Source organism: Myxine glutinosa, chromosome 3, assembly GCF_964187855.1.
Source record: "Myxine glutinosa chromosome 3, kmMyxGlut1.1, whole genome shotgun sequence".
In the NCBI taxonomy this organism is placed as follows: domain Eukaryota; kingdom Metazoa; phylum Chordata; class Myxini; order Myxiniformes; family Myxinidae; genus Myxine; species Myxine glutinosa.
The window spans coordinates 13,737,359-13,761,938 of record NC_136263.1 but is presented as its reverse complement, the minus strand read 5'-3'; the positions used below and the strand labels follow the sequence as shown (position 1 = coordinate 13,761,938).

General features: G+C 45.6%; 1 protein-coding gene across 5 annotated transcripts in view; it reads left to right on the top strand.

The window, feature by feature from the left end:
* DQX1 (DEAQ-box RNA dependent ATPase 1) overlaps positions 1 to 24,580 on the top strand; it is a 191,790-nt gene that overhangs the window by 96,835 nt on the left and 70,375 nt on the right. For all 5 annotated transcript variants that reach the window (XM_068111320.2, XM_068111321.2, XM_068111324.2 and 2 more), the window contains exons 7-9: positions 220 to 331; positions 1,957 to 2,112; positions 22,581 to 22,772. In XM_068111320.2, coding sequence (XP_067967421.2) covers positions 220 to 331; positions 1,957 to 2,112; positions 22,581 to 22,772 — 460 coding nt within the window. The remainder of the gene's footprint in view (positions 1 to 219; positions 332 to 1,956; positions 2,113 to 22,580; positions 22,773 to 24,580) is intronic.

Genomic DNA, 24,580 nt, shown 5'->3' with positions numbered 1-24,580 from the left:
CGTACTCTGCACAACTAGTCCTTGTATTTTTACTTTTACACGACATGGGTGAAATATTCTACATGTTTTTGTTGTTTGTTTATGTTCTTATGAGTGTTTTTATTACAGTGGGAATCATTTTCAAATAGCTACAAAGAAACAACACTTCCTCTTTCACACTTTACTACATGCTGGCGTAATGGTGCGATGCTTGTCTTTAGTGCACGCTATGCTCTGCAGGTGTACAATCCAAGGATCCGCGCAGAGTCATCAGTCATTCGACCGATCAGCCTTCACCAGGCAGAGACCCGACGTTTGAGAGCATCTGCAGGCTGCACCAGGGGCCCTCCAGGTGAGTGGTGCAGCGGATATGAAATTGACACTCAGACACTTGACGTGAGCTGCATAGAGCTGACTATGGTGTCTTGTGGAAGTATTGCGTCAAATCAGGGCAGAGTGTGTGCGCGAAAAGAGTATGACGACATATGATAGGGACACTTGCCGAGAAGGACTTCAGAGGCGTGGGTGGTGCAGAGAAAACATGATGTCCGTATAGTAACATGAGCCCCGGACGGTGATGCGAGTTTGGGGAACATGCTGAGTGTGCAATTACAGCGTGCCTAGCGAAAAGTATTGCCACGACTGGGTAATTTTCCACTGGAGTGGCATCAGCTACTGCAAGCATCGTGTAATGAATGCTCATGCATTTGGCTGAAACAGAGTGAGCTTTACTTGTGCATTGGGCTCCCACGAATAACCATACTGGATTATTCATACATTAGCTGGAAAAAGGCATTCTCTCTATACTTGGAGATTGAAGCATGTTTGTAATAAGCACAGTAACTCGGATTGTGTCAATGTCTGCCTCCTGGGTATGAACTCGTAAAGCACAGATGCTGTCCACCCCAGTGGAGGGATATGAGAAGGAGGGAGGGGGGGGGGCAGAATAATTTGATAGATGAAAGCCGCTGGACTGTCGTGGTGATTCGGGCAGTACACAGCTGTTTGCGTCATGTGCGTTCCAACACAAAGTGTAAATTTTCATGCACTGTTCAACATACTCTCAATGTCCAGATGCTCGACTTTGCAGAGAATAATTCCACCCATGCCTCTGCCCCCCACCTCCAACCTCACCCCACTCTTCATAAAAAAACTGTTTACCTTCTCAAAAGGACACCTGTATTTGACGACTGCAGTCGGAATGAACCACCTTTAGAGGCCATTTTTCCCTGCAGAGTAGGGGTTGGCCTTTTTTGGGCACCATGGTCCCCTTTTTGAAGCAATGTTTTACAGCCGGATTCCCTTCCTGCCACCAACCCTGTTAGTCGCCTCTTGCGACACACGGAATTACCGGTGAACTGGTAGTTTGCTGTCCTGGAAGGATGACAGGCTGAGTCGACCCCCATGGTGTTAATTTAGTTATCGACCGGGATTCGAACCCAGGATCCTCGGATCCCAGGCCGGCACCCTAACCGCTAAGCCAACACCAGGCTTCGACTGCAGTCGGAATGCATCTTTATTTTGGTTCTTCCTTGCAAAATAAAAAAAAAAAAAAAGAGTCGCAGAATGATAAACAAAAGTGATTGCGCACCAACGAAGTGCCGCTTCCTTCATTCCCGCACAACGCATGGCCAATCGTCATCCATTCGTGACCAAAAATATTTTACCATTGAAGACCATCTGTCCTGATTTTCAGAGCAGCCATTCCTGAACCAGCTGCCACAAAGCCCATGGTCCCACAGGATTAACAAATTGAATGCCATTTCATTTTCAGAGCTGTAACAGACATTGTTAATTCATTCAGCACCAATGACATCTTCTCCAAAACACCTACTCCATGCCCTTGCCACGTCCCCTGAACCTTTTGTTACTCTTTCATCTGTCAACTCTTTCCTTTTTCGTGTTTTTAGGAAAATGGCTTGAAATTGATTTATTCGTTTTTCATTCCTGTGGTTTGATGTATTGGTGTCCCAACAGGCCGATGTTTTCGCCTCTACCCAAATGGGGAGATGTCAAAGATGGCTGCCTTGTCACCTGCTGCCATCCTCGAGTCAAACTTGACAGGTGTTGTGCTGCTGCTAAAAAGACTGGATGTGGCCGGCATGGGTCAGTGCGACTTTGTGGAGCAACCTGGTACGTGGGAGCGGGTATGTTCATTGACTCATTTAACCCGAACTGAATTGGGATATTTTGAGCTCTCCCTAACTGGGGGTGGGAGGGGATACTTTAGAATCCCTATATACTAGGAGTAGCGACAACTTGCAATTTGAAGCCATTTTGTATCCATCGAGTGTGGCGCGCCGAACCTGTGTGCATTGTGTGTGAAGCGTAATGTGTCCGTTTCCTAATCAAACTGTCTCTCTGCACCAAAAAGAGAGGTTGGAGGCCTCTGTGACTGTTCTAAAAAGTGCCGTCGGAATGAAGCTATGAGAACGAAGTTTCCCAATCTGGTTCATGAATAATGATCCTTTACCGAAAAAGGAGGTGGATATTTTGAGTTCTGGGAGAACTTCCTCCCACCTCCTAAAACCCGCAAATGGAGATGACAACCAATGAATGAATGAATGAATGATTGTTTTAAGGCCATTTTCCCCGCTAGAGCGGGGGTTAGCCTTGCGGGCCCCATGACAATCATGGTTCCCTGTTTGAGGCAATGTTTTTATGGCCGGATTCCCTTCCTGACGCCAACCCTTGGTCACGCTCTTACGATGCGCAGGGATGCGGTGTACCTATTCTAAGCCGGGGTACACACCGTGATCATTCATCCCAGCAAGCTGGTACTCAATTTGCCGACCTCGGAAGGATGACAGGCTGAGTCAGCCCCCCTGGTGTTAATTCAGCGATCGATCGGGATTCGAACCCAGCATCCTAGGATCCCGAGCCGGCACCCTAACTGCTAAGCCAACGCCAGGCTACAACCAACGAGATTGTATTGCTTAATTTATTTTCATTCTTCCAATGCGTCAAAATAAGCAAACAATCAGACAGGATTAATTTAAGTGAAAAACATATCACAGAAACCGTGGAAAAACGAAGTGTAATGGGCAAGAAAAGGTTGACACGGATTGCCTGATTTGAGGTGAACAGATTGTGTGAGTATAAGAAACACATAGGTAATGATATAAAGCAGAGGTTTGAAAGAAGTGGATGAAGGAAAATGATGGAGAAGTTGAGGCACACCATTCACGCCGGATGTGCACACCTTCAAGAGTAGATCATTACAAAACATAACAATTGTGAGTGAGGAAAGAGAAAGAGATTGATTGTGTGCTCTGCCCAAAGATAGGTATTTGGCTGCTGAAGCAGTTTCTTGGTAGGTGTGTTACTAGGGGGTTTGCCGTTGCCTTCCCAACAGTAGTTATGGCAGGAATTTGTAATTTATTCATGTTGCTGGGGATCCAGCAACTTTTATCTTTAACATCCACCAACTAATGATAGCAGAATGATAGCCCAGTATAACGTCCATCCGAGGGACGGTATGCACATTGATGAATCACCATACTTGTGAAACACCAGGATGACGGTTTGTAGACGGGTCCTGATTTGATTCCAGGTTAGACAGCTCGGGGGCGATTGCACATGTCTAGGCCATCGTGCCATCCCCTTTAGAGGATATTGAGTGGGAAGGTTTTCATTTGCAATCGAACTGAATGGGAAAGAATACATTCAGAAAGAACAAAGAAGGAATAAAAGAATGAAGCATTAAGTGAAAGGATTTTTTTTTTTCCAACTTTCTTTTAACATAAGACATAAGTACTGTACCATGTGCGATTCAAAAGAGTGCGATCGCATGAAATCCTTCACATGTGCTGAAAACGTGCATTTCACATTTTCAAATTTAATTTGGGATACTGACATAAAGGAATTTAAGGTGGGATACTGACCCATAAGGGAATTTAAGGTGGGATACTGACCCATAAGGGAATTTAAGGTGGGATACTGACCCATAAGGGAATTGAAGGTGGGATACTGACCCATAAGGGAATTTAAGGTGGGATACTGACCCATAAGGGAATTTAAGGTGGGATACTGACCCATAAGGGAATTTAAGGTGGGATACTGACCCATAAGGGAATTGAAGGTGGGATACTGACCCATAAGGGAATTTAAGGTGGGATACTGACCCATAAGGGAATTGAAGGTGGGATACTGACCCATAAGGGAATTTAAGGTGGGATACTGACCCATAAGGGAATTGAAGGTGGGATACTGACCCATAAGGGAATTTAAGGTGGGATACTGACCCATAAGCTAATTTAAGGTGGGATACTGACATAAAGGAATTTAAGGTGGGATACTGACCTGGTGTTGGGCGAGTGGCTAGGGTGCCGGCTTAGGATCCTAGGATCCTGGGTTCGAATCCCGGTCGATCGCTGAATTAACGCCAGGGGGTTGACTCAGCCTGTCATCCTTCCGAGGTCGGCTAATTTGAGTACCAGTTCACTGGTAATTCCCTGTGTGTCGTAAAAAGGCGGCAAAAAGGGTTGGCGTCAGGAAGGGCATCCGGCCGTAAAACATTGCTTCAAAAAGGGGACCCAAAAACAACAACAACCACGGTCCCCGAAAAAGGCCAACCCCTGCTTTGCGGGGAAAAATGGCCTCTAAAGGTGTTTTTTTTTATACTGACCCATAAGGGAATTTAAGGTGGGATACTGACCCATAAGCTAATTGAAGGTGGGATACTGACCCATAAGGGAATTTAAGGTGGGATACTGACCCATAAGCTAATTGAAGGTGGGATACTGACCCATAAGGGAATTTAAGGTGGGATACTAACCCATAAGGGAATTTAAGGTGGGATACTGACCCATAAGGGAATTTAAGGTGGGATACTTACCCATAAGGGAATTTAAGGTGGGATACTGACCCTGGTGTTGGGCTAGCGGCTAGGAGTGCCAGCTTAGGATCCTAGGATCCTGGGTTCGAATCCCGGTCGATCGCTGAATTAACGCCAGGGGGGTTGACTCAGCCTGTCATACTTCCGATGTCGGCTAATTGAGTACCAGTTCACTGGTAATTCCCTGCTTGTCGTAAAAGGCGACAAAAAGGGTTGGCGGCAGGAAGGGCATCCGGCCGTAAAACATTGCTTCAAAAAAGGGGACCGAAAAACAGCAACAACCACGGTCCCCGAAAAAGGCCAACCCCCGCTTGCGGGGAAAAAATGGCCTCTAAAGGTGTTTTTTTTTTTTAATACTGACCCATAAGGGAATTTAAGGTGGGATACTGACCCATAAAGGAATTTAAGGTGGGATACTGACCCATAAGGGATTTTAAGGTGGGATACTGACCCATAAGGGAATTTAAGGTGGGATACTGACCCATAAGCTAATTGAAGGTGGGATACTGACCCATAAGGGAATTTAAGGTGGGATACTGACCCCTAAGCTAATTGAAGGTGGGATACTGACCCATAAGGGAATTTAAGGTGGGATACTGACCCATAAGGGAATTTAAGGTGGGATACTGACCCATAAGGGAATTTAAGGTGGGATACTGACCCATAAGCTAATTTAAGGTGGGATACTGACCCATTAATTCCCATGCATCGAATTGCCAACATCTTCTTATTATAATAGAGCAAACGTTTATGGTTATGTCGTTATGTCGCTATGTTTGTATGCGCCGAAAACGTCTTCTTCTACTTTACATGATATTACCACCGTCTTAATTAACCCTCTTAATTGCGTTAAGACTGCTGAGACCCCTCAAACCTTTGGCGACCCTTTAATTACCCCAAGACCCTTCAGACCACCAAGACCCCAAAGACCCAAAACACCCCAAAGACCCAAAAAACCCCAAAGACCCAAAACACCCCGAAGACCCAAAACACCCCAAAGGCCCAAAACACCCCGAAGACCCAAAACACCCCGAAGACCCAAAACACCCCGAAGACCCAAAACACCCCGAAGACCCAAAACACCCCGAAGACCCAAAACACCACGAAGACCCAAAACACCCCGAACACCCAAAGCACCCCGAAGACCCAAAGCACCCCAAAGACCCAAAATACCCTGAAGACCCCCAAAGACCCCAAAGACCCAATACAACCTGAAGACCCAAAACACCCTGAAGACCCCAAAGACCCTTAAATACCCCAAATAACCCAAAGGAAACAAAAGACCCTTAAGACCCAAAAGCCTCTGAAGACACCAAAGACCCTGAAGACCCAAAACACCTCAAAGACCCGAAATACCCTTAAAGGCCCAGAGGATCCAAAATACCCTGAAGACCCAAAACACTATGAAGACCCAAAAGACACCGAAATGGTCAAAGATGCCTACCCCTCTGAAACGACGTGTGGTGAGGCGTGCGGAGTGCGCTGAGTCACGCTAGTTAGTCCAATAATCAGAAAAGAATAGAGAGAGAGAGGCAGGAGGGGGATAGGCGATGCAAGGGAGTGAGGTAGAGCATTTAGGCAAGGCAGGACAAAACTGAGACTTCACCCTGTTTGCTCTGGAATTTCTTCCTGGCACCAAACCCTGGCCTGTCAGGAGAGCGTAACTACATTGCATGCAAATTGGAAAGACGCTCGTTCACAACTGGCACATCAGGGTTGTGTGGTAAAAGGTTGACGATAGAAAGGTAACTGCGACCTGAACCTGCCTTATGAATGCCACAGCACTGAAATTCTGAAGCAGCGAGCTTGAGGGTCATGTTTTGCATACCGCTCATGCACATTGCAAATAACAGCCTTGGAGCAGGCCTTACATTCAGCAAAACAAGCCTTGCATTTTTCCATGAGGACCCGTGAAGCTCCTCATGCTCCCGTTGCTTGTAAAAACGCCTGTGCTGTTTCTCCATAGCTCGCTTGTGCTACACATGGGCATGGTGTTCCCACCGAAGAACGCTTCTACATGAGCAGTTCGTCCGTGGATGAACCCGAGACATCGAGCCCTGCTTTAGCAGCCATTGTGGTGGATTGCGAGGAGGGAGAACGAGGAGAAGGGGAGACGTCCAAGCCCTGCAAGCTCTCCTCGCCATCTTCCGGTGTATCCACATCCCAACCATCTGCCATGGTCGTTATGTCACTCGAGGCAGTACATTTACAGAAATATCTCCTTTGGTCGAAAGCTAATTCGCGTCATTGTTTCAAGCTCACCAGAAAGTGGCTCATCTCAACTCTTTCGCCTCAATCTGTGTCCATTTCTACATCCATCTTTCCGGAAGTTAAGTCGCCGCCATTTTGCATTACATTGAAAGTCATTAATGGTGCAACATCACGGACTCAAAAAGTTTTCAATTTTTTTTAAAGTACCCTCTCGGCTGCGAGATGCAGAGAAATATTTAATTATATTTCCACGGCTCAAGGAATGTTGGGATGTCGTGTGGAATAAGTGACGTTACCGCACGAGAAACTCTGGCTTCAGATTTCAGTGTCAAGCAAGCAATACGTGAGCGAGAATTCGATATAATTTGATAATCCAGAGTATTTTGGCCATCCATTGTAACAATTTGTGTCCGTGCACTTTCTCTTGAAGGAGGGAATTTCTCTTTCACGATCATTGTGGATGAATCTGCAGTGAAAGTAGAGACAGAATGATTGAATACAAGTTAAACGTTTTGACCGCAAACAATGGCGTGCAGCTGAGATAGTTTGTGTCGCTGCTGATTATAAACGACCCACAAAATCATAGTGCTGCGAAAACCTCAAATGCAACGAAGTGTAAGAGGAAGTAAGCGATCTGAAGACGTTAAAAGTTGCAAATTGAAATTGAATAACTGTATTCACTCAAGTTTGCTAATTCTGCCGTAGGCCCTGCATGGCTGATTGCGTGGGCTATTTAATCGAGGCCTAGTAAAAGGCTAACCAATTTTTCATATTTGGCAGCTGTTTGTAAAGACATTGCACAAATGGATATACAACATCAAAACATTTCTTCTCTCTCCCCCCCCCCCCCCTAAGTTCTATTTTAAAGGATGTGACTGAGATTAAAATATAGGATGGGCCAATGTATTAGCATTTCCATCCGAACCCGCGTATCATGATGCGGGGGGGAACCCTCAGGTCAACCCCCATCCAAAACATGATCTATTCTTCCTCGAGTACCTCTCACGCCATCATCAAGCCGACCTCCTTCCAAATTTCCAGTTTGCCCCTCTAAGAGATTCCTTCTGAATCCATCTTGTCCACATCATGCATCCTCCCCTATCCCTCGTTTGTCCCCGCACTCATTGTTTGTCCAAACCTCCCACTCTATTGGCCTTCAACTGCTGTTGGTTTTCCCCCACCCTCTCTCTCTCTCTCTACTGTTCCTTTTGTTCTGTTATACCCTGATCCATTCAGTCTCCTAGCTCTTCCACTACACCTTGAATTTGTATCCCCCCAAAAATCAAATTGAATCTCAGTTTTGAATTCCATTTACCACATTCCAGTGTGTTTGTCCATTGTCTGTGAAAGTCGTTTTTGTAATGTGTGTGCAAGGTAAAAGTCTGCTTTTGCACTGACGTTGTTGTCCATGTGATTTGTGTGCAAGCTTGTCCTTGGATCAACTTTCAAACCAACACTTTTTGAAAATAATCGAGTGCTGGATTTGTCGTCATTATATTCCTTTTATCAACTGCATTTTATTACCGTTTCAATGAATTAACTTTTCTCATCGTCTCACATGTTCAAAGATTGTTTGCAAATCTGTTTTGTTTGTCTCTGCATTTACTGGAGGCCTTGGTTATGACTGGTAGTATTTATCTGAAATTCCCAGAATGCTTTGGCTATTTTAATGCAGGATTTGCCAGATGTTGTCATTTCAATGCTACAAACTGCTTCCAGTCACCTGTCCTTTCTCCTATGATTAGAATACAAAGTGCACGTTAACCCCCAAAATGATCCTCATATACAGTCATGTGAAAAAGTAAGTACGCCCCATGTAAAGTTTTGACTTTTTCAGCATATTTCAACATACAGCTATTTGATCTTCATTTCAACAATATTGATAGATAAATGTGATATAATATAACAAATATCATGAAACAATTACATTTTGTAGTCCATTGTATAATTTAAATAAACATAAATGCAAATCTCGCATGTGGAAAAAGTAAGTACACCCTTGGCTCTAATAGGTGGTATTGCCCCCTTTGGCAGAAACAACCTCAAGTAGGCGTTTCTTATAACTGTCTACCAGTCTCTAACATCGACTGGGAGAAATTTTTGCCCACTCCTCCATTCAGAATTATTTCAGCTGTGCGATGTTTGAGGGGTTTCTTGCATTCACAGCTCGTTTCAAATCCCCCCATAACATCTCGATGGGATTTAAATCCGGGCTTTGACTTGGCCTTTCCAGAACCCTCCATTTCTTTCTTTTCAGCCATTCCTTGGTGGATTTACTGGTATGTTTAGGGTCATTGTCATGTTGCAAGGTCCACCTTCGGTTGAGCTTCAACTTTCCGACAGATTGCCTCACATTATCCTCAAGGACCCTCTGGTGCAATGAAGAATTCATAGTGGATTCTATGATGGTGAGCTGCCCAGGCCCTGATGCAGCAAAGCTGCCCCAAACCATAATATTTCCACCACCATGCTTTACAGTTGGTATCAGGTTATTGTGGTCAAATGCTGTCTTTGGTTTTCGTCAAACATGTCTTCTGGTACTCTGGCCAAATAGCTCTACCTTTGACTCATCTGTCCAGAGCACATTGTTCCAGAAGTGCTGGTCTTTTCCTCGGTGTTCATTGGCAAACTTTAGTCTTGCCCTGATGTTCTTTCTGGACAGCAGAGGTTTCCTCCTGGCACACCTCCCATATAGATCAAATTTGTGCAGCCTCTTTCTAATGGTGGAATCGTGCACTTTGACATCAACAGTGGCAAGAGCTACCCGTAGGTCCCGTGATGACATTCTGGGGTTCTTCGAGACTTCTTTCAGCATCTTGCGGTCTGCTCTCGGGCTGAACTTGCTGGAGCGGCCTGGCCTGAACAAGTTGGCAGTTGTTTGGTATCTTCTCCACTTGTAGATGATCTTCCGGACAGTCGAATTATTGATTTCAAATTGTTTGGAGATCTTTTTAAATCCCTTCCCAGACTCGTAGGCATCTATAACCTTCTTTCTGAAGGCCTCAGGGAGCTCTTTTGATCTAGGCATGATGATGCCGCACACTTCAACAACAAAGAACAAACCAAACTAAATGTCTGAGGTTTAAATAAGACAGGTTCCTCCAAGATCCTCTCTGATGATGTTCTAATCATTTGCACCTGAGCTGGTCCACCTGATTCTAAATTTAGGTATTTGAAGTTGTGATAAATGTAAGGGTGTACTTACTTTTTCCACATCCGACATTTGCATTTATGTTTATTTAAATTATACAATGGACTACAAAATGTAAATGTTTCATGATATTTGTTATATTATATCACCTTTATCTATCAATATTGTTGAAATGAAGATCAAATAGCTGTATGTTGAAATATGTTGAAAAAGTCAAAACTTTACATGGGGTGTACTTACTTTTTCACGTGACTGTATACATGTTGTTACTCCAACACACTTTTGAAGAAAACGGGTGGATATTGTAATAGATCCAATCTGTCCGTTTATCATCTCCGGAATGTTGAGCAGAAATTCACTAAACTTTCCCCCACCACGAAGGTAGCGATAATCACCACATGGCACGAATGTGCAAGAGAAGTGTCATTTTTGGATCCGCCCTCTGGGGCGGGGTCACATGGTCAAATACTGTAAAATGCAACTACTGGCACATTTTAAAACATTTTTTCATGAAACTTTGTAAATGTAATCAAAATTGGGAGACGCATGAAACAATGTAATGTTTTTTGGGGTTTTGACCCCCAGGTCACATAGGGCTCAAATCATCACAGGGTTCAAAGCGGGAGGGGAGAGGGGGGAATAATTCAAAATTTAATATTGTCATTCCTTGGTGGAACTTTTTTTTTCCATCTTTCAACTTTGCTTTAGTTGGGAAGCGTGAGGATTTGCGATGGCATGGCATCGACTTTGCTCGAGTTTATTATGGAAAAACTGATTTGACTGCGGACGTGCAGCAAATGTGATTTAAATTGAATTGAGCGATAGCAGAGAGTGCATTGCAATGTTAACTTTTACTGGTAACTAACAGTGCTGCCCAAGCATGTGATTTCACCATATCAAATGAGTCTTGCCCTTTTCCGATCTGTATACCGTTTTCCTCTGTTTGTGTGAATGCTGTACGTATGTTTCACACAGGTGAGCCTCCTTTCATTTGGAAGATTTACCCCTTATCACAACTGTCATAAACTCCTTCCTTTTACCCAACGGCCTGGTCTTAGAGCACGAGGTTGTACACTCCACCCTGGGCATGCTGATGCTGATGCTATCCTACCAATGGATAGAGGCCTTGGATCTCCGACAAAAGTTCAGGGCCACATGTCTGGATGCATCTCGAGCATTTGACACAGTCTTGCACCCCGCCTTGCTTTACAAACTGTCGGCCTACGCCATAAACTAATGATTTCATCCAAGGCTCAAAGGCTAAGTGCTCCCGAGAATATTATTCTCCTAATGCGCCATCTATAGGACAAATGTAGGATCGTGTTGTAACCCTTTTTCCCCAGTAATACAATAAAACTTGCTTGAACACAAATTCTATTTTCCTCTAACTATGCAAATGTATGACAGGCTGTGGAAAGAACAAATAACCTTGAATACCTGGCTAGCTAACACCGACCCAGAAGCCGTCGTATGAAAAGTTATATGAATGTCTTTACGTTTTGACATGAAATGCATGGCCTGTTTGTTTGTTTTTCATCCGTTTGCAAGAATTTTCTTTGGTAACAGCAAATCTATTTAAATGGGTGAGATATATCCGATAGTAATTTTTCCTGGCCAATAACTTGATCTATATCTGTTGGCCCTTTTTTATGCTTCTGGCGACCTGGCATTATGTTTTCAGTTTGTCCGTCCTTCTCCCGGTCCGTGATTGGTTTACGTTACCACGATAACTTGCGAACGGCTGGAGGGATCTTAGTGAAACTTGGTGCAGGTATGTATAATGAGGTAAAGATGAACTGATTAGATTTTGGGGTCCCGAGGTCAAATGCCAAAGGGCGGAGGTCATGTTAGGTAAAAAATCCTGTTACCACGATAACTTGTGAACCAGTGATGGGATTCTGACCAAACTTGGTACACTTATGTAGAATGGTGTAACGATGAACTGATTAGATTTTGGAGTCAAGAGGTCAAAGGTCAAAGTCTGGAATATGTCTATAACTCGAGAACGGCTAAAGTGATCTAATTCAAACTTGGTACAGGTATGTATAATGATGTGAAGATTGACTGATTAGATTTTGGGGTCAAGAGGTCAAAGGTGTAAGTGTGTTTTAAAAAATCCATTTTTAAGGCCATTTTCCCTGCTCGAGCGGGGGTTAGCCTTGCAGGCCCCATGACAATCATCATGATTCCCTTTTTGAGGCAATGGTTTTATGGCCGGATGCCCTTCCTGACGCCAACTCTTTAATAGCCTCTTACGACACGCAGGGATACGGTGTACCTATTCTAAACCGGGGCAAACACCGGTACATTCATCCCAGCAAGCTGATAATCAATTTGCCGGCCTCGGAAGGATGACAGGCTGAATCAACCCCCCTGGCGTTAATTCAGCGATCGACTGGGAATTCAAACACAGGATCCTAGGATCCAAAGCCGGCACCCTAACCGCTAAGCCAACATTAGGCTATAAAGGTCAAAGTCTGTAATAGGTCTATAACTTGAGAATGGCTAAAGGGATCTAATTCAAACTTGGTATAGTTATGTATCATGATGTGAAGATTAAATGATTCGATTTTAGGGTCTCAAGGTCAAAGGTCAGAGGTCATGTCAGGTAATTATGTGATAACTTGTGACCAGCTGTAGGGATTTAAATTAAAACTTGGTACAGGTATGTACAATGATGTAAACATGAACTGATTAAATTTTGGGGTCAAGAGGTCATGTCAGGTAGAAATGTGTTAACTTCAGAACAGCTGAATGGATTTAAATCAAACTTGGTACAAGTATTGTAATGATGTAATAATGTGGGCAGAGGCATATCAGTCGACATTGTGACGTCGAATAGTGTCGTTCTAGTTATATAATGAGCCAAGAGCTGATGTAGTGAGTGTCCCAATGCACCCTACTCCTTTTCGCCTATTTTTTTTTTATCATATTGCCCACCAGGTAAATAATTATTTATTACTGTGTATAATCTATTTTTTAAATTTCAAACGTGCACAAACTTTTCTTTTTTTGGGGGGGGGGGGGGGGGGATACAACATCGAGGCTCGTGTAAGAGCTAGCACATTAAACACACATTAGCACATAAAACACAAAAACATAATAAAGGGAGGGGGAGACAAGATGGGGAGAGAGAGGGAAGCACACAAGCTCAACAGTAGAGAACCGGGACTTCGGGAGATCTGTGGAAGTGAGAGGGCTTGGGAGGGGGGTGGGGGTAGGGGTACATGGTATAAAACAAATTGATACTACTAGGAATTTCAGGAGTGAAGTCTGAGATTGAAAGAGGTGGATTTGGGGTGTATTGATGGGGGTAGAAAAGATCAAGGTTTTGGATGAGTAAAGATAAGAGATGGTGGTGACCAGCTGTTTTAAAAACCTGGAAGGAGGAGAGGGATTGAAGAGAGTGTGGGAGTTTGTTCCAGAGGCGGGAGAAAAGAGGAATGAAAGAGTGAAGGTGGGCAGAGAGTCTTGATTTTGGCAGTTTCACCAGAAGAGGGTTGCTGGCAGTTTTTGTGCGACCTGAAGGAATATTTGGGGGACAGAGCCCAGAGAGAGCTGGGGGAGCTAGGCCAGAGAGGAGTTGGGAGAAGACAGAAATACCACCAACCTGCCTGCGGTGAGAGAGTGAAAGGCCCTCGGAATCAGCTTCATCGCGGGAGATACCAATTATTCTGAAAGCTTTGGTTTCAACAGCGTGAAGCCGAACTCGGTGTGAGGCAGGAGCACCTGCCCAGAGGGGAGAGCAGTTTTCCATCAAGCTGCGGATGAAAGCTTTGTAAGTAGTGAGGATCCAGCTCAGAAATGAAGTTTTCCCAGGAAAGATCATGGCTGATAGTGAGACCCAAAAGCTTGAGTGTCAGAACTTCTTCAAGAGGATTGTTGAGAAAGTAGATGGGAGGGTTGTCCAGACGGTCTTTTCGGAGAGACAAAGTGAGAGTGTGAGATTTGTCAGGATTGAAAGACATGTTCCACTTGTTTGACCAGTCTGTGAATTTGTCCAGGTCTGCAGAGAGTGAAGAGACTGCTGCCTGCCGACTTGAGGGGTGAGATATGGAGCGGCAGAGAGTGGAGTCATCAGCAAAGAGATAGAGACGATTTTCCAGAGAGTCGGAAGGATCATTGATGAATACCAAAAAAAGCACAGGGCCCACAACACTGCCTTGAGGAATTCCAGCCTTAACAGGAAGGGGAAATGAGAGAATTCCATTCATGGGCCATACGTTGACTGTGACCGTAGAGGAAGTTCGCAAGCCGTGCCAGAAACTTTTCCACCTTGTCAGTAGAGAAGGACACAGAGTCCATGGGCAGCTTTGTTAGACTGGGTAAGGTGGGTACAGAGAGCGATGCATTTGGGACACAAGATATTGAGGCAAACACAGAGTTGAGGCGTTCTGCTTTTTCACATGTGGAGTCGGCTGTGTAGCCGTTTGAGGTAAGGGAGGGAGTGGAATGGGAACAAACACCAGAAACAGATTTGACCAGACGCCACCAGGATTTGGAGGAGGGAGACGGGTTTGAGAATTCAGTCTTGAGAGTAGAGAGATATTGTTTTCTGTTTCTCCTGAGGGTAGACACACACTTGTTCCGGGCTTTGTGAAAGGAAATGAAATTGCCTTCAGTTGGATTTGCCTTCCACGAGGCGAAGGCAAGTTGTTTCAGGGCAACAGCCTCACCACTGGATTCTGTGTACCATGGACGGGAGGAAGGGTAAGACAACTGAAGACGGGATGGGATAAATCTGTGCATGAGAGAGAGAGCAATTTAATTTGGAAGAATTCCCAGGATGAGTTGATGTCAGAGGCAGTAGAGATGGGAGACCAGTCCAGATGATTGATGGCCACTTGAAGACCGTGCCAGTTGGCCTGAGTGAAATGCTAGACTCGTCGATGCTGAGAAGGCTCTCGGAGAATGGCCAGAGAGATGTCCACTTTAACAAGGAAATAATAATAATAATAATAATGCATTTATTTTATATAGCGCTTTTCAGGAAGCCCAAAGACGCTTTGACAGAGTGCCAAACATAATGCATAGCAAAAAAAAGAAGAATCAATAGGGAAATATTCAAAGCACAAAGGAGGGAGAAGGAGAGGAGATAGTCAGGGGTTAGATGCTGTGGGTTAAATGTTGAATGCAGTGTTGAACAGGTGGGTCTTGAGTGATGTTTTGAATGTTGTGAGTGAGGAGGAGTCTCTGATGGTGTGAGGTAGCGAGTTCCAGAGGGTGGGAGCAGCGATGGAGAAGGCCCTGTCCCCCCAGGATCTAAATTTGGTCCGGATGGGGGGGGTCAGGAGGTTGGTACCAGCAGAGCGGAGGTTGCGGGTGGGAGTGTGTCTGGAGAGGAGGTCAGCCAGGTAGGATGGGGCCAGGTTATGGAGGGCTTTGTAGGTCAAGAGGAGGATTTTGTACTGGATTCTCTGGGAGATGGGGAGCCAGTGAAGCTTGTAAAGGACGGGGGTGATGTGGTCACGGGTCCGGGAATGGGTGAGTAGACGGGCAGCGGAGTTCTGAATGTATTGGAGTTTATTGGTGATTGTTGAGGGTGAACCATAAAGGAGGCTATTGCAGTAGTCCAGACGGGAAGTGATGAAGGCATGGATGAGGGTTTCTGCAGCCACGGAGGAGAGGGATGGACGGAGACGGGCGATGTTTTTCAGGTGAAAGAAGGCTGTCTTTGTGATCTGTTTAGTGTATTTGTCGAAGGAGAGGGTTTGGTCAAAGATGATGCCATGATTCCGGATGTGAGGGGAGGTGGATACTGGGAAACCGTCGATGTTGAGGGCAAAGTTATGGGTGGACTTGGTGAGCGTTTTTGGGCCAATGATGATTATTTCAGATTTATCACAGTTAAGTTTGAGGAAGTTGATTTGAAGCCAGGATTTTATTTCAGTGATGCAGTTTGTCAGGATAGAGTGGGTGGCGGTGGAGATGGACTTGGTGGAGATGAAAAGCTGGATGTCATCGGCGAAGCAGTGGAATTGGAGACCATGACGGCGGATTAAGTGACCGAGGGGGGACAGGTAAAGGATGAAGAGGAGGGGGCCAAGAACTGAACCTTGGGGGACACCTTGGGGGAGGGGAGCAGTGGGGGATTTGCAGTTATTGATGGAGATGAACTGACGTCTGTCAGAGAGGTATGATTTAATCCAAGAGAGGGCAGTGCCGGTAACGTTAAAGGTGGTTTCAAGTCGGGTGAGGAGGATGGTGTGATCGATGGTGTCAAAGGCGGCGCTGAGGTCGAGGAGGATGAGAATGTTGAGGTTGCCAGCGTCAGAGGAGAGGAGAAGGTCGTTGGTGATTTTGAGGAGAGCAGTTTCAGTACTGTGGTTGGAGCGGAATCCGGATTGGAATGTTTCATACAGGTTATTGGCAGAGAGGTGATGTTTGAGTTGAGTGGCTACAGCGCGTTCCAAAACCTTTGACAGAAAGGGTAGGTTGGAGATGGGTCTGAAGTTATTTAGGGTGTCAGGGTTTAGTCCAGGTTTTTTCAGAATGGGGGTAACAGCAGCAATTTTGAGGGATGGTGGGATGTAGACAGGATGCCTGTAGACAGGGAGGAGTTTATTGTTGCAATGATAAGTGGAGAGAGAGCAGGAAGGGAGGCCTTGACAAAGCTGGAGGGGATGGGGTCAAGAGTGCAGGTGGCAGTTTTCATTCCGATGAGTTCAGAGAGGTCAGTAGGGGAGACTGGGGAGAATTGAGACAGGGGATGGCAGGATAAGGGGGGGGCAGGTGGTTTGAGGGGGAGCGGGTGCGGCGGTGGTCAAGCTGTTGTAGATGTTTTCAATTTTGCGTTGGAAGAATGAAAGGAAGGAGATGCAGTTGTCTATTGTGAATGACTGGGTGGTGGTGTTCAGGGGGCTGAGGAGTTTGTTTATTGTAGAGAAGAGTGCTTTTGGGTTTCCGGAGCCAGAGTGGATAATTTGAGAGTAGTAGGCGGAGCGGGCGTGGGAGAGGGCATCTTTATAGTGTTGTATGTGGTCCTTGTAGGCCTGGGAGTGAACTGTGAGACCTGTTTTATTGCGGAGTCTTTCAAGTTGGCGAGCACGAGTTTTCATCAGGCGGAGTTCAGGGGTAAACCAGGGAGCAGAATGGGTGAAAGAAACTGTTTTGGTTTTTATAGGCGCAAGTTGGTCAAGGCAGGAGGAGAGAGTGTGGTTGTAGTAGTCAGTGAGGTCAGAAGGGGTGTGGAGGTCAACGAAGGGAGAAGTGGACATTTTTTCAGAGAGGGTCGATGAGAATGAGGTAGGTGAAAGAGCGTTTAGCCGATAAACGCCGAAATTAGCCGAAATGATCAGATAAACCGATTGGAGCAGAATAACAGCAGACACTTGCAGGGAAGTTAGTCATAACTAAGTCGACAAGAGAAGATGCTCCGTTGACTGAGATCCGGGTCAGGAAATTGACAGATTGTGTCAGTCCCAGTGAGTCGCAGAAGTCTTTTGCTGAGGAGCCATGGCTGGTGAGAGGTACCCACACCCAGCCAGCTGGCATGATGACAGTTGAAGTCACCACATATGAAGAAGAGAGAGTTTGGATGAGTGGATAGAAGTTGGTCCATGTTGTCAGATAAAAAAAATTTAAAAACCACCTTTAGAGGCCATTTTTCCCCGCAAGCGGGGGTTGGCCTTTTTCGGGAACTGTGGTTGTTGTTGTTTTTTGGTCCCCTTTTTGAAGCAATGTTTTACGGCCGGATGCCCTTCCTGACGCCGACCCTTTTTGCCGCAAAATTTGTTGTCAGATAGCAAGATGTAAATGGAGTCATCACTGTTTGGAGGACGGTACAACACACATATGAACAAGAGGTGGGAGCCGAAGGAAAGTCGTAGCCAGAGGTACTCCTGGGGTGGGGTGGAAGGAGGGCAGTGCAGGGAGAGTGGGGAAGAGTTTTTTTGATAAAGATAGCCACCCCACCACCAGGACGAGGCTCAGGTCTGTCATACCGGAGGAGGGAGTAACCAGGAAGAGATATTAAGAAACCAGAGACAACTAGAAGGAGGAAAGTTTCTGTTGAACAGATTAAGTCTGGTTTGTCTGAAGCAATCTGTATGGAGAGATCAATCAGGTTTGAGCGAAGGCCCCGGATGTTTGAGGTCCATACCTTTAGGGAAGGGGAGCATCGGATACAGGACAAGGGAGGGGAGGAGTAGGGGAAGATGAGGGACAGAGGGGGAGGTAGATAGACAGTTATAAATTTGCATGTTGCAGCTTTGCACATCGACAAAATGTTTTGTTCATGCCTCCAACGCAAGGCTGCAGTTTACCCTACAGTTTACCCTACAGATTACCCTGTCTTTTATTATCATTGCCCCACGCACAAGATGCGAAAAGTGGGTTTAAGCAATTGCTTCATGTCTGTCAGTCCTTCTGTAAATGTCAGTTTATGGTCGAAGAACAACTTGATTTCAATTGAATGTTATATTTTCACAAATCGAAACATGGATCTGAAAATAAACATGCAGTTTAACAGCACTTTGGCTTCTAATTTGTCCCGATCTCGCATGCGCAGACAAGAGTGAGATCATTTTTTTTACTTTCTGCCTGTCCCAGTCAAACAAAATTGAAAATCATTCCAAACAGGAAAGACGTCATAAATGACACAAACAACTGGCGCAAAAAACTAATGTAACATGTTGGATAAGGTGTTGTAATAGATACTGAGTCAACTGCAGTAAAACAATTGCAAACTTCTGGAATTAATTTATTTATCCAGCTTTTACAATCTTTATTTCATGGTTAATTTAATTATATACTTCAACACTGTAGAACACAAATCGCCTTCCTGTTACTTCCAATAACCTGTCGTTTTGCAGTACTTGGACATGTTAAATAAAGTGGTGTATAAAACTGCTACAACTAGAACACCACTCAGTAGAGCACATATTCCCGCCGTGGGTCAAGTTGGAATAGTACGATTTCACAAAAGTTTGAGGGAGTAGTTCAGTGACAACACAAGACAAGACAAGACAAGACAACACAAGACAGACACTGCCCAGATATATTATATACCGGCATATAGAATATATAGAAGATAATGTTAAAAAAACAAGGCAATTTCACTTACATTTTCGGTTTCAGCGTTCAATTCTATATAAGTGAGTGTATTTTGAGGCATGTGTGACTTCAAATAAAATTGTAAGCCAGGAAAACGTTCGTTTCATTCCTTAGGGATACAACATGTAAAACTGGCCCAAACGTCAAAACAAAACTCACTCATTTTAAGTCGTCCAAGCTAATGCGACCACTCATTCTTCTGGGAAGACTCCCGTGCACATGCTTGTCACACTTAGAACTCACCTAAGTCTTTATAAGTTCATCAAATACTGACACCGCGATTGACATTCGCTGAGTTAAATGTTGATATCTCTTCTGAGGTTAAAAAAAAAAACAGTTTTGTATCAACCGATACATCTTCTATCTATAATTCCAGTAATCTCTGTGTGTCTGTGTGTCTGTGTGTTTGTGTGTTTGTCTGTGACCGCTGTTTCTCGACAACCACGGGTCTGATATACTTGAAACTTGCCAGGTATATTGCTGGGGACCCGAGGATGTGCCTTTTCAAGGTTTCATATTAATCGGACAAGTAGTTACCGAGCTATGGCGATTTCTTTACCAAACTCTGCAAGCCGTTCGCTTTGGACCAAACCATTTCATGTAAATAGAGGGGGGGGATTGTCACCGTACTCGCAAGCCGTTCGCTTTGGACCAAACCATTTCATGTAAATAGAGGGGGGGGGGGGGGGATTGGCACCGTACTCGCAAGCCGTTCGCTTTGGACCAAACCATTTCATGTAAATAGAGGGGGGGGGGGGGTTCTGTGGTCGTTCGCTTTGGCTTTGCGAATGGACCAAACCATTTCATGTAAATAGAGGGGGGGGGGGGGTTCTGTGGTCGTTACTGACACGTGGTTTCAAAGTTGTTTTTTGTTGTTGTTGTTTGCACGCATGTTTTTTTGCACGCACGTACGGGCAAGCACGTACGGGCAAGCACGTACGTGCGGGTAAACTTGATTTAAATTTGGAAATTTTTTTTTTTTTTTTTTTTGGGCAAGGAACCCACGTACGGGCACGTCCTAGTCTATCTATAATTCCAGTAATCTCTGTGTGTGTGTGTGTCTGTGTGTGTGTGTGTGTGTGTGTGTGTGTGTGTGTGTGTGTGTGTGTGTGTGTGTGTGTGTGTGTGTTTGTGACCGCTGTTTCTCGACAACTACCGGTCCGATATACTTGAAACTTGCCAGGTATATTGCTGGGGACCCGAGGATGTGCCTTTTCAAGGTTTCATATTAATCGGAGAAGTAGTTACCGAGCTATGGCGATTTCTTTACCAAACTCCGCAAGCCGTTCGCTTTGGACCAAACCATTTCATGTAAATAGAGGGGGGGGGGGGGTTCTGTGGTCGTTGCGAATGGACCAAACCATTTCATGTAAATAGAGGGGGGGGTTCTGTGGTCGTTACTGCCACGTGGTTTCAAAGTTTTTTTTTGTTGTTGTTGTTTGCACGCATGCTTTTTTGCACGCACGTACGGGCACCCACGTACGGGCACGTCCTAGTTTTATGAAACGGGGAAACCTAATACACACTTTGGTGGTTTTAAAATTACAGAATGTCTTTATTAGAAAAAAAAAAATGAACATTGAAGACGACGCTGCTAAACAATACACCGCTCTAACGCATAACCACGGGTTTAAACTACATTTACAACAAATATGAAAACTATTTTCATATCAAATGTTAAATATAGAATATATAGAAGATAATGTAAAAAAAAAAAGATCCCTATCTTCCAATGGTAAAAAATTCCCCAAAAAAATTCCTGGATCCGGAATAATATCCTGAGCTTCACCAAAAACTAATCAATTCTTCCTTATCCCAAGGGCAATCATCCCACCAACTTTCATCCAAATCCGTTCAAAACTTTTCCAGATATCTTGTTCACACACACACACACGGACGGACGGACGGACGGACACGATCGAATGCATTACTCCCTGGTGGGAGTAATAATGTTAAACTTCCAGAAATTTTTTTGACAATATTTGAAATCATTATTTTATTTCAATTTAAGTATAAACTTGCACACTGCATGGGCTAACGTGTTCTGTGAACTCCATCTTTGATGTGCAAGTAATCATTTTGTTACCCCCGTCATCAAAGGTGGATGGAGGTTATGTTTTACCCCTGTCTGTCTTGTCTGTTGGTCTGTCTGTCCGTTTGTGAACAAAATATCTCAAAAAGTTGTGCACGGATTTGGACGAAATTTGGCAGAGATGTAGCGTATGTGACAAGGACGAAATCATTAGATTTTGGTGAGGATCGAGATTCGGATCCGGCTACTAGAATGCAAGTGATTCTTCACTATTGGGCGATAGGGGCCAAAAACGATACATAGCAGGATATCTCAAAAAATTGTGGACGGATTTGGATGAAACTTGGTGGACCTTTTGGGAGTGTGACAAACACAATTCGATTGGATTTTGCTGAAGATCTGACTTTGGATTCGGATATGAGAATTATTTAATTTTCCAAGTGATTCTTCACCATTGGGAGACAGGGCCAAAAACGATACATAGCAGGATATCTCAAAAAATTATGGACTGATTTGGACGAAACTTGTTGGACAGGTTGTGTGTGTGACACTGAAGAATCGATTCATTTTCGGTGAAGATCTGGATGCGGATCCAGCTAGTATAATTTTTTAAGTGATTCTTCACCATTGAGTGATTTGGCCAACCAGACGGAGATGTGCTCTTGACTGAGTGCCGTTCTAGTTTAACACATTTTGAGATTGGTTGGTCCTTGGCAAGCAGCTTTGTGAGGTTTTCTTCGTTTTTCTTTCTCATATAAGCTCGTCTCTGAATTCCTGAGTTTTTCTTTTATTGACTGAGTTTTCAGAAAACTGACTGAGAAAACTGAATTTTCGAAATCTGAAGTCTCTGAATTCTGACCCATGATTTTATTACCCTCCTTAACACAACCCTCTTACTTCCTTGTTTCAGTGTTTCCTCCTCTTCCCTCTCTCTCTCTTTTTCTTGCTTGTTTATTACCTTGCAGATTGTGCCCATTTGGTGCCCAACTTCCCCACATATTTCACAAATGAAACTTTTGGATACATTTATTTACGTGCCATGACTTGTAAATACATTGGCAGACCACTGCAAAATCAGCATGGTATCTGTCACCTTTTTGTGGCATCCCAGAATATTGAGTCATGTGCTCAGATGGGTACACCAACAGGCCAACCCTAATGTATAGACGATTCTGCTTGCAACTTTAACTTGGAGAATGCAAAATGTGACATCCGCCATGGGATGCTCATACATTTCACAACTATAAGATCATGTTTTCCCTTCATTAGTCTTCCTTGATGTAATCTCTCTCTCGAATCCTGGCTTTGTTCCACAGCCCCGGAGGCCCTCATGAGTGCCTTGGAGGAACTTGATTACCTGGGTGCTCTGAACGACGGAGGGCAACTTTCGGAAATCGGTATAGTCATGTCCGAGTTCCCGTTGCCTCCACCCATGGCACGCAGTCTCCTCGCATCCTGTGCATATGACTGCAGTGCTCACCTTCTCACACTCGCTGCTATGCTTACAGGTGAGCTTTGAGTCATCTCGCACTTCCGATGTGGAGACCAGTTGGGTTGCAACTTTTACATTTTCACTGTGATCTCTTAAATCCTCCTTTTTGCAGAGAAATATTTAAACGTTTTTTTTGAATACTGGAAGCCATCGCCAAGGGTAAACCTCCCCCGGCCTACCCTTGGCCCATGATGCAATGATGATGAAGGAGCTGCGCTCCAACGCGAGTCGAAAGAATTGACGCGACCAAAGACGGAATTCGTCCGAGTTGCTTTATCTATCTATAATTCCAGTAATCTCTGTCTGTACGTTTGTTTGTCTGTGACCGCTGTTTCTCGACAACCACGGGTCCGATATACTTTTAACTTGCCAGGTATATTGCTGGCGACCCGAGGATGTGCCTTTTCAAGGTTTCATATTAATCGGACAATTACTTACCGAGCTATGTCCAAAAAACGATTCAACCAATCAGAGAGCAGCGAACGATCGCGTGTGCCGAACGTGGCGGGCACACTCTGCCTCGGATGGCACATTTGAGAGCGTATTCATTTATTTCACGTTTGCAAACTATGTTGGCGTTAAACTATGTTTTACAACTAATAAAAACGAATTTGCGATTCATTCGCTTTCCTGCGCGTTTGTGCACGCGATGGCGATTTCTTTACCAAACTCCGGAAGCCGTTCGCTTTGGACCAAACCATTGCATGTAAATAGAGGGGGGGGATTGTCACCACTCGCAAGCCGTTCGCTTTGGACCAAACCATTTCATGTAAATAGAGGGGGGGGATATAATTTTAGATATAGATATAGTACGGGCATGCCCTAGTTGAAACAAAACAGCTCAGGTATTCTGAAAAGCCCGTTTATCGGGCAGCAATATATATACACATTTATGCCCGGGAAAACCGAGACCGGGCATGCCCGGGTGTCAAGGGCGAGTCCTGGAAAGGCGAGTCTGGACATGCCCGGGCGTCCTGGACGCGGCCTGGCAAGTCGAGGCTGGGCATGCCCGAGCGCTCTGGGCGAGCCCTGGAAAGGCGAGAGCGGGCATGCCCGGACGCTCTGGGCGAGCCCTGGAAAGGCGAGTCTGGACATGCCCGGGCGTCCTGGACGCGGCCTGGCAAGTCGAGGCTGGGCGTGCCCGGGCGCTCTGGGCGAGCCCTGGAAAGGCGAGTCTGGACATGTCCGGGCGTCCTGGACGCGGCCTGGCAAGTCGAGGCTGGGCGTGCCCGGGCGCTCTGGGCGAGCCCTGGAAAGGCGAGTCTGGACATGCCCGGGCGTCCTGGACGCGGCCTGGCAAGTCGAGGCTGGGCATGCCCGGACGCTCTGGGCGAGCCCTGGAAAGGCGAGTCTGGACATGTCCGGGCGTCCTGGACGCGGCCTGGCAAGTCGAGGCTGGGCGTGCCCGGGCGCTCTGGGCGAGCCCTGGAAAGGCGAGAGCGGGCATGCCCAGGAAAGACGAGACCGGGCGTGCCCGGGAGGTTCGGGCGTGCCCGGGAACAGCGAGTCCGGGCATGCCCAGGAGAGGCGCGTCTGGGCCCGTCCGGACGAGCCCGGCATGGCGATCGTGCCCTGGCCGCGTCCTGGCAGGTGCAAGGCGATTGTGTACATTCAGCGGGAACCGCTACACACGCCCCTCCAGAATCGACCTACACCGGCAGGGTCAATTTAAGGGGGGTCCGGATGACCCGGCCGAAGCGACCCCTGGAGGGTCGTGGGGGGGGGGGGTCCGATCCGGTGGTGGGTGGTCGAGCGGGGGGAACTGTAGACGGGGGGCGGCCTCGCCGCGGAGGAAGGGCCAACCGTGGTGGTCAGTCGACGTCC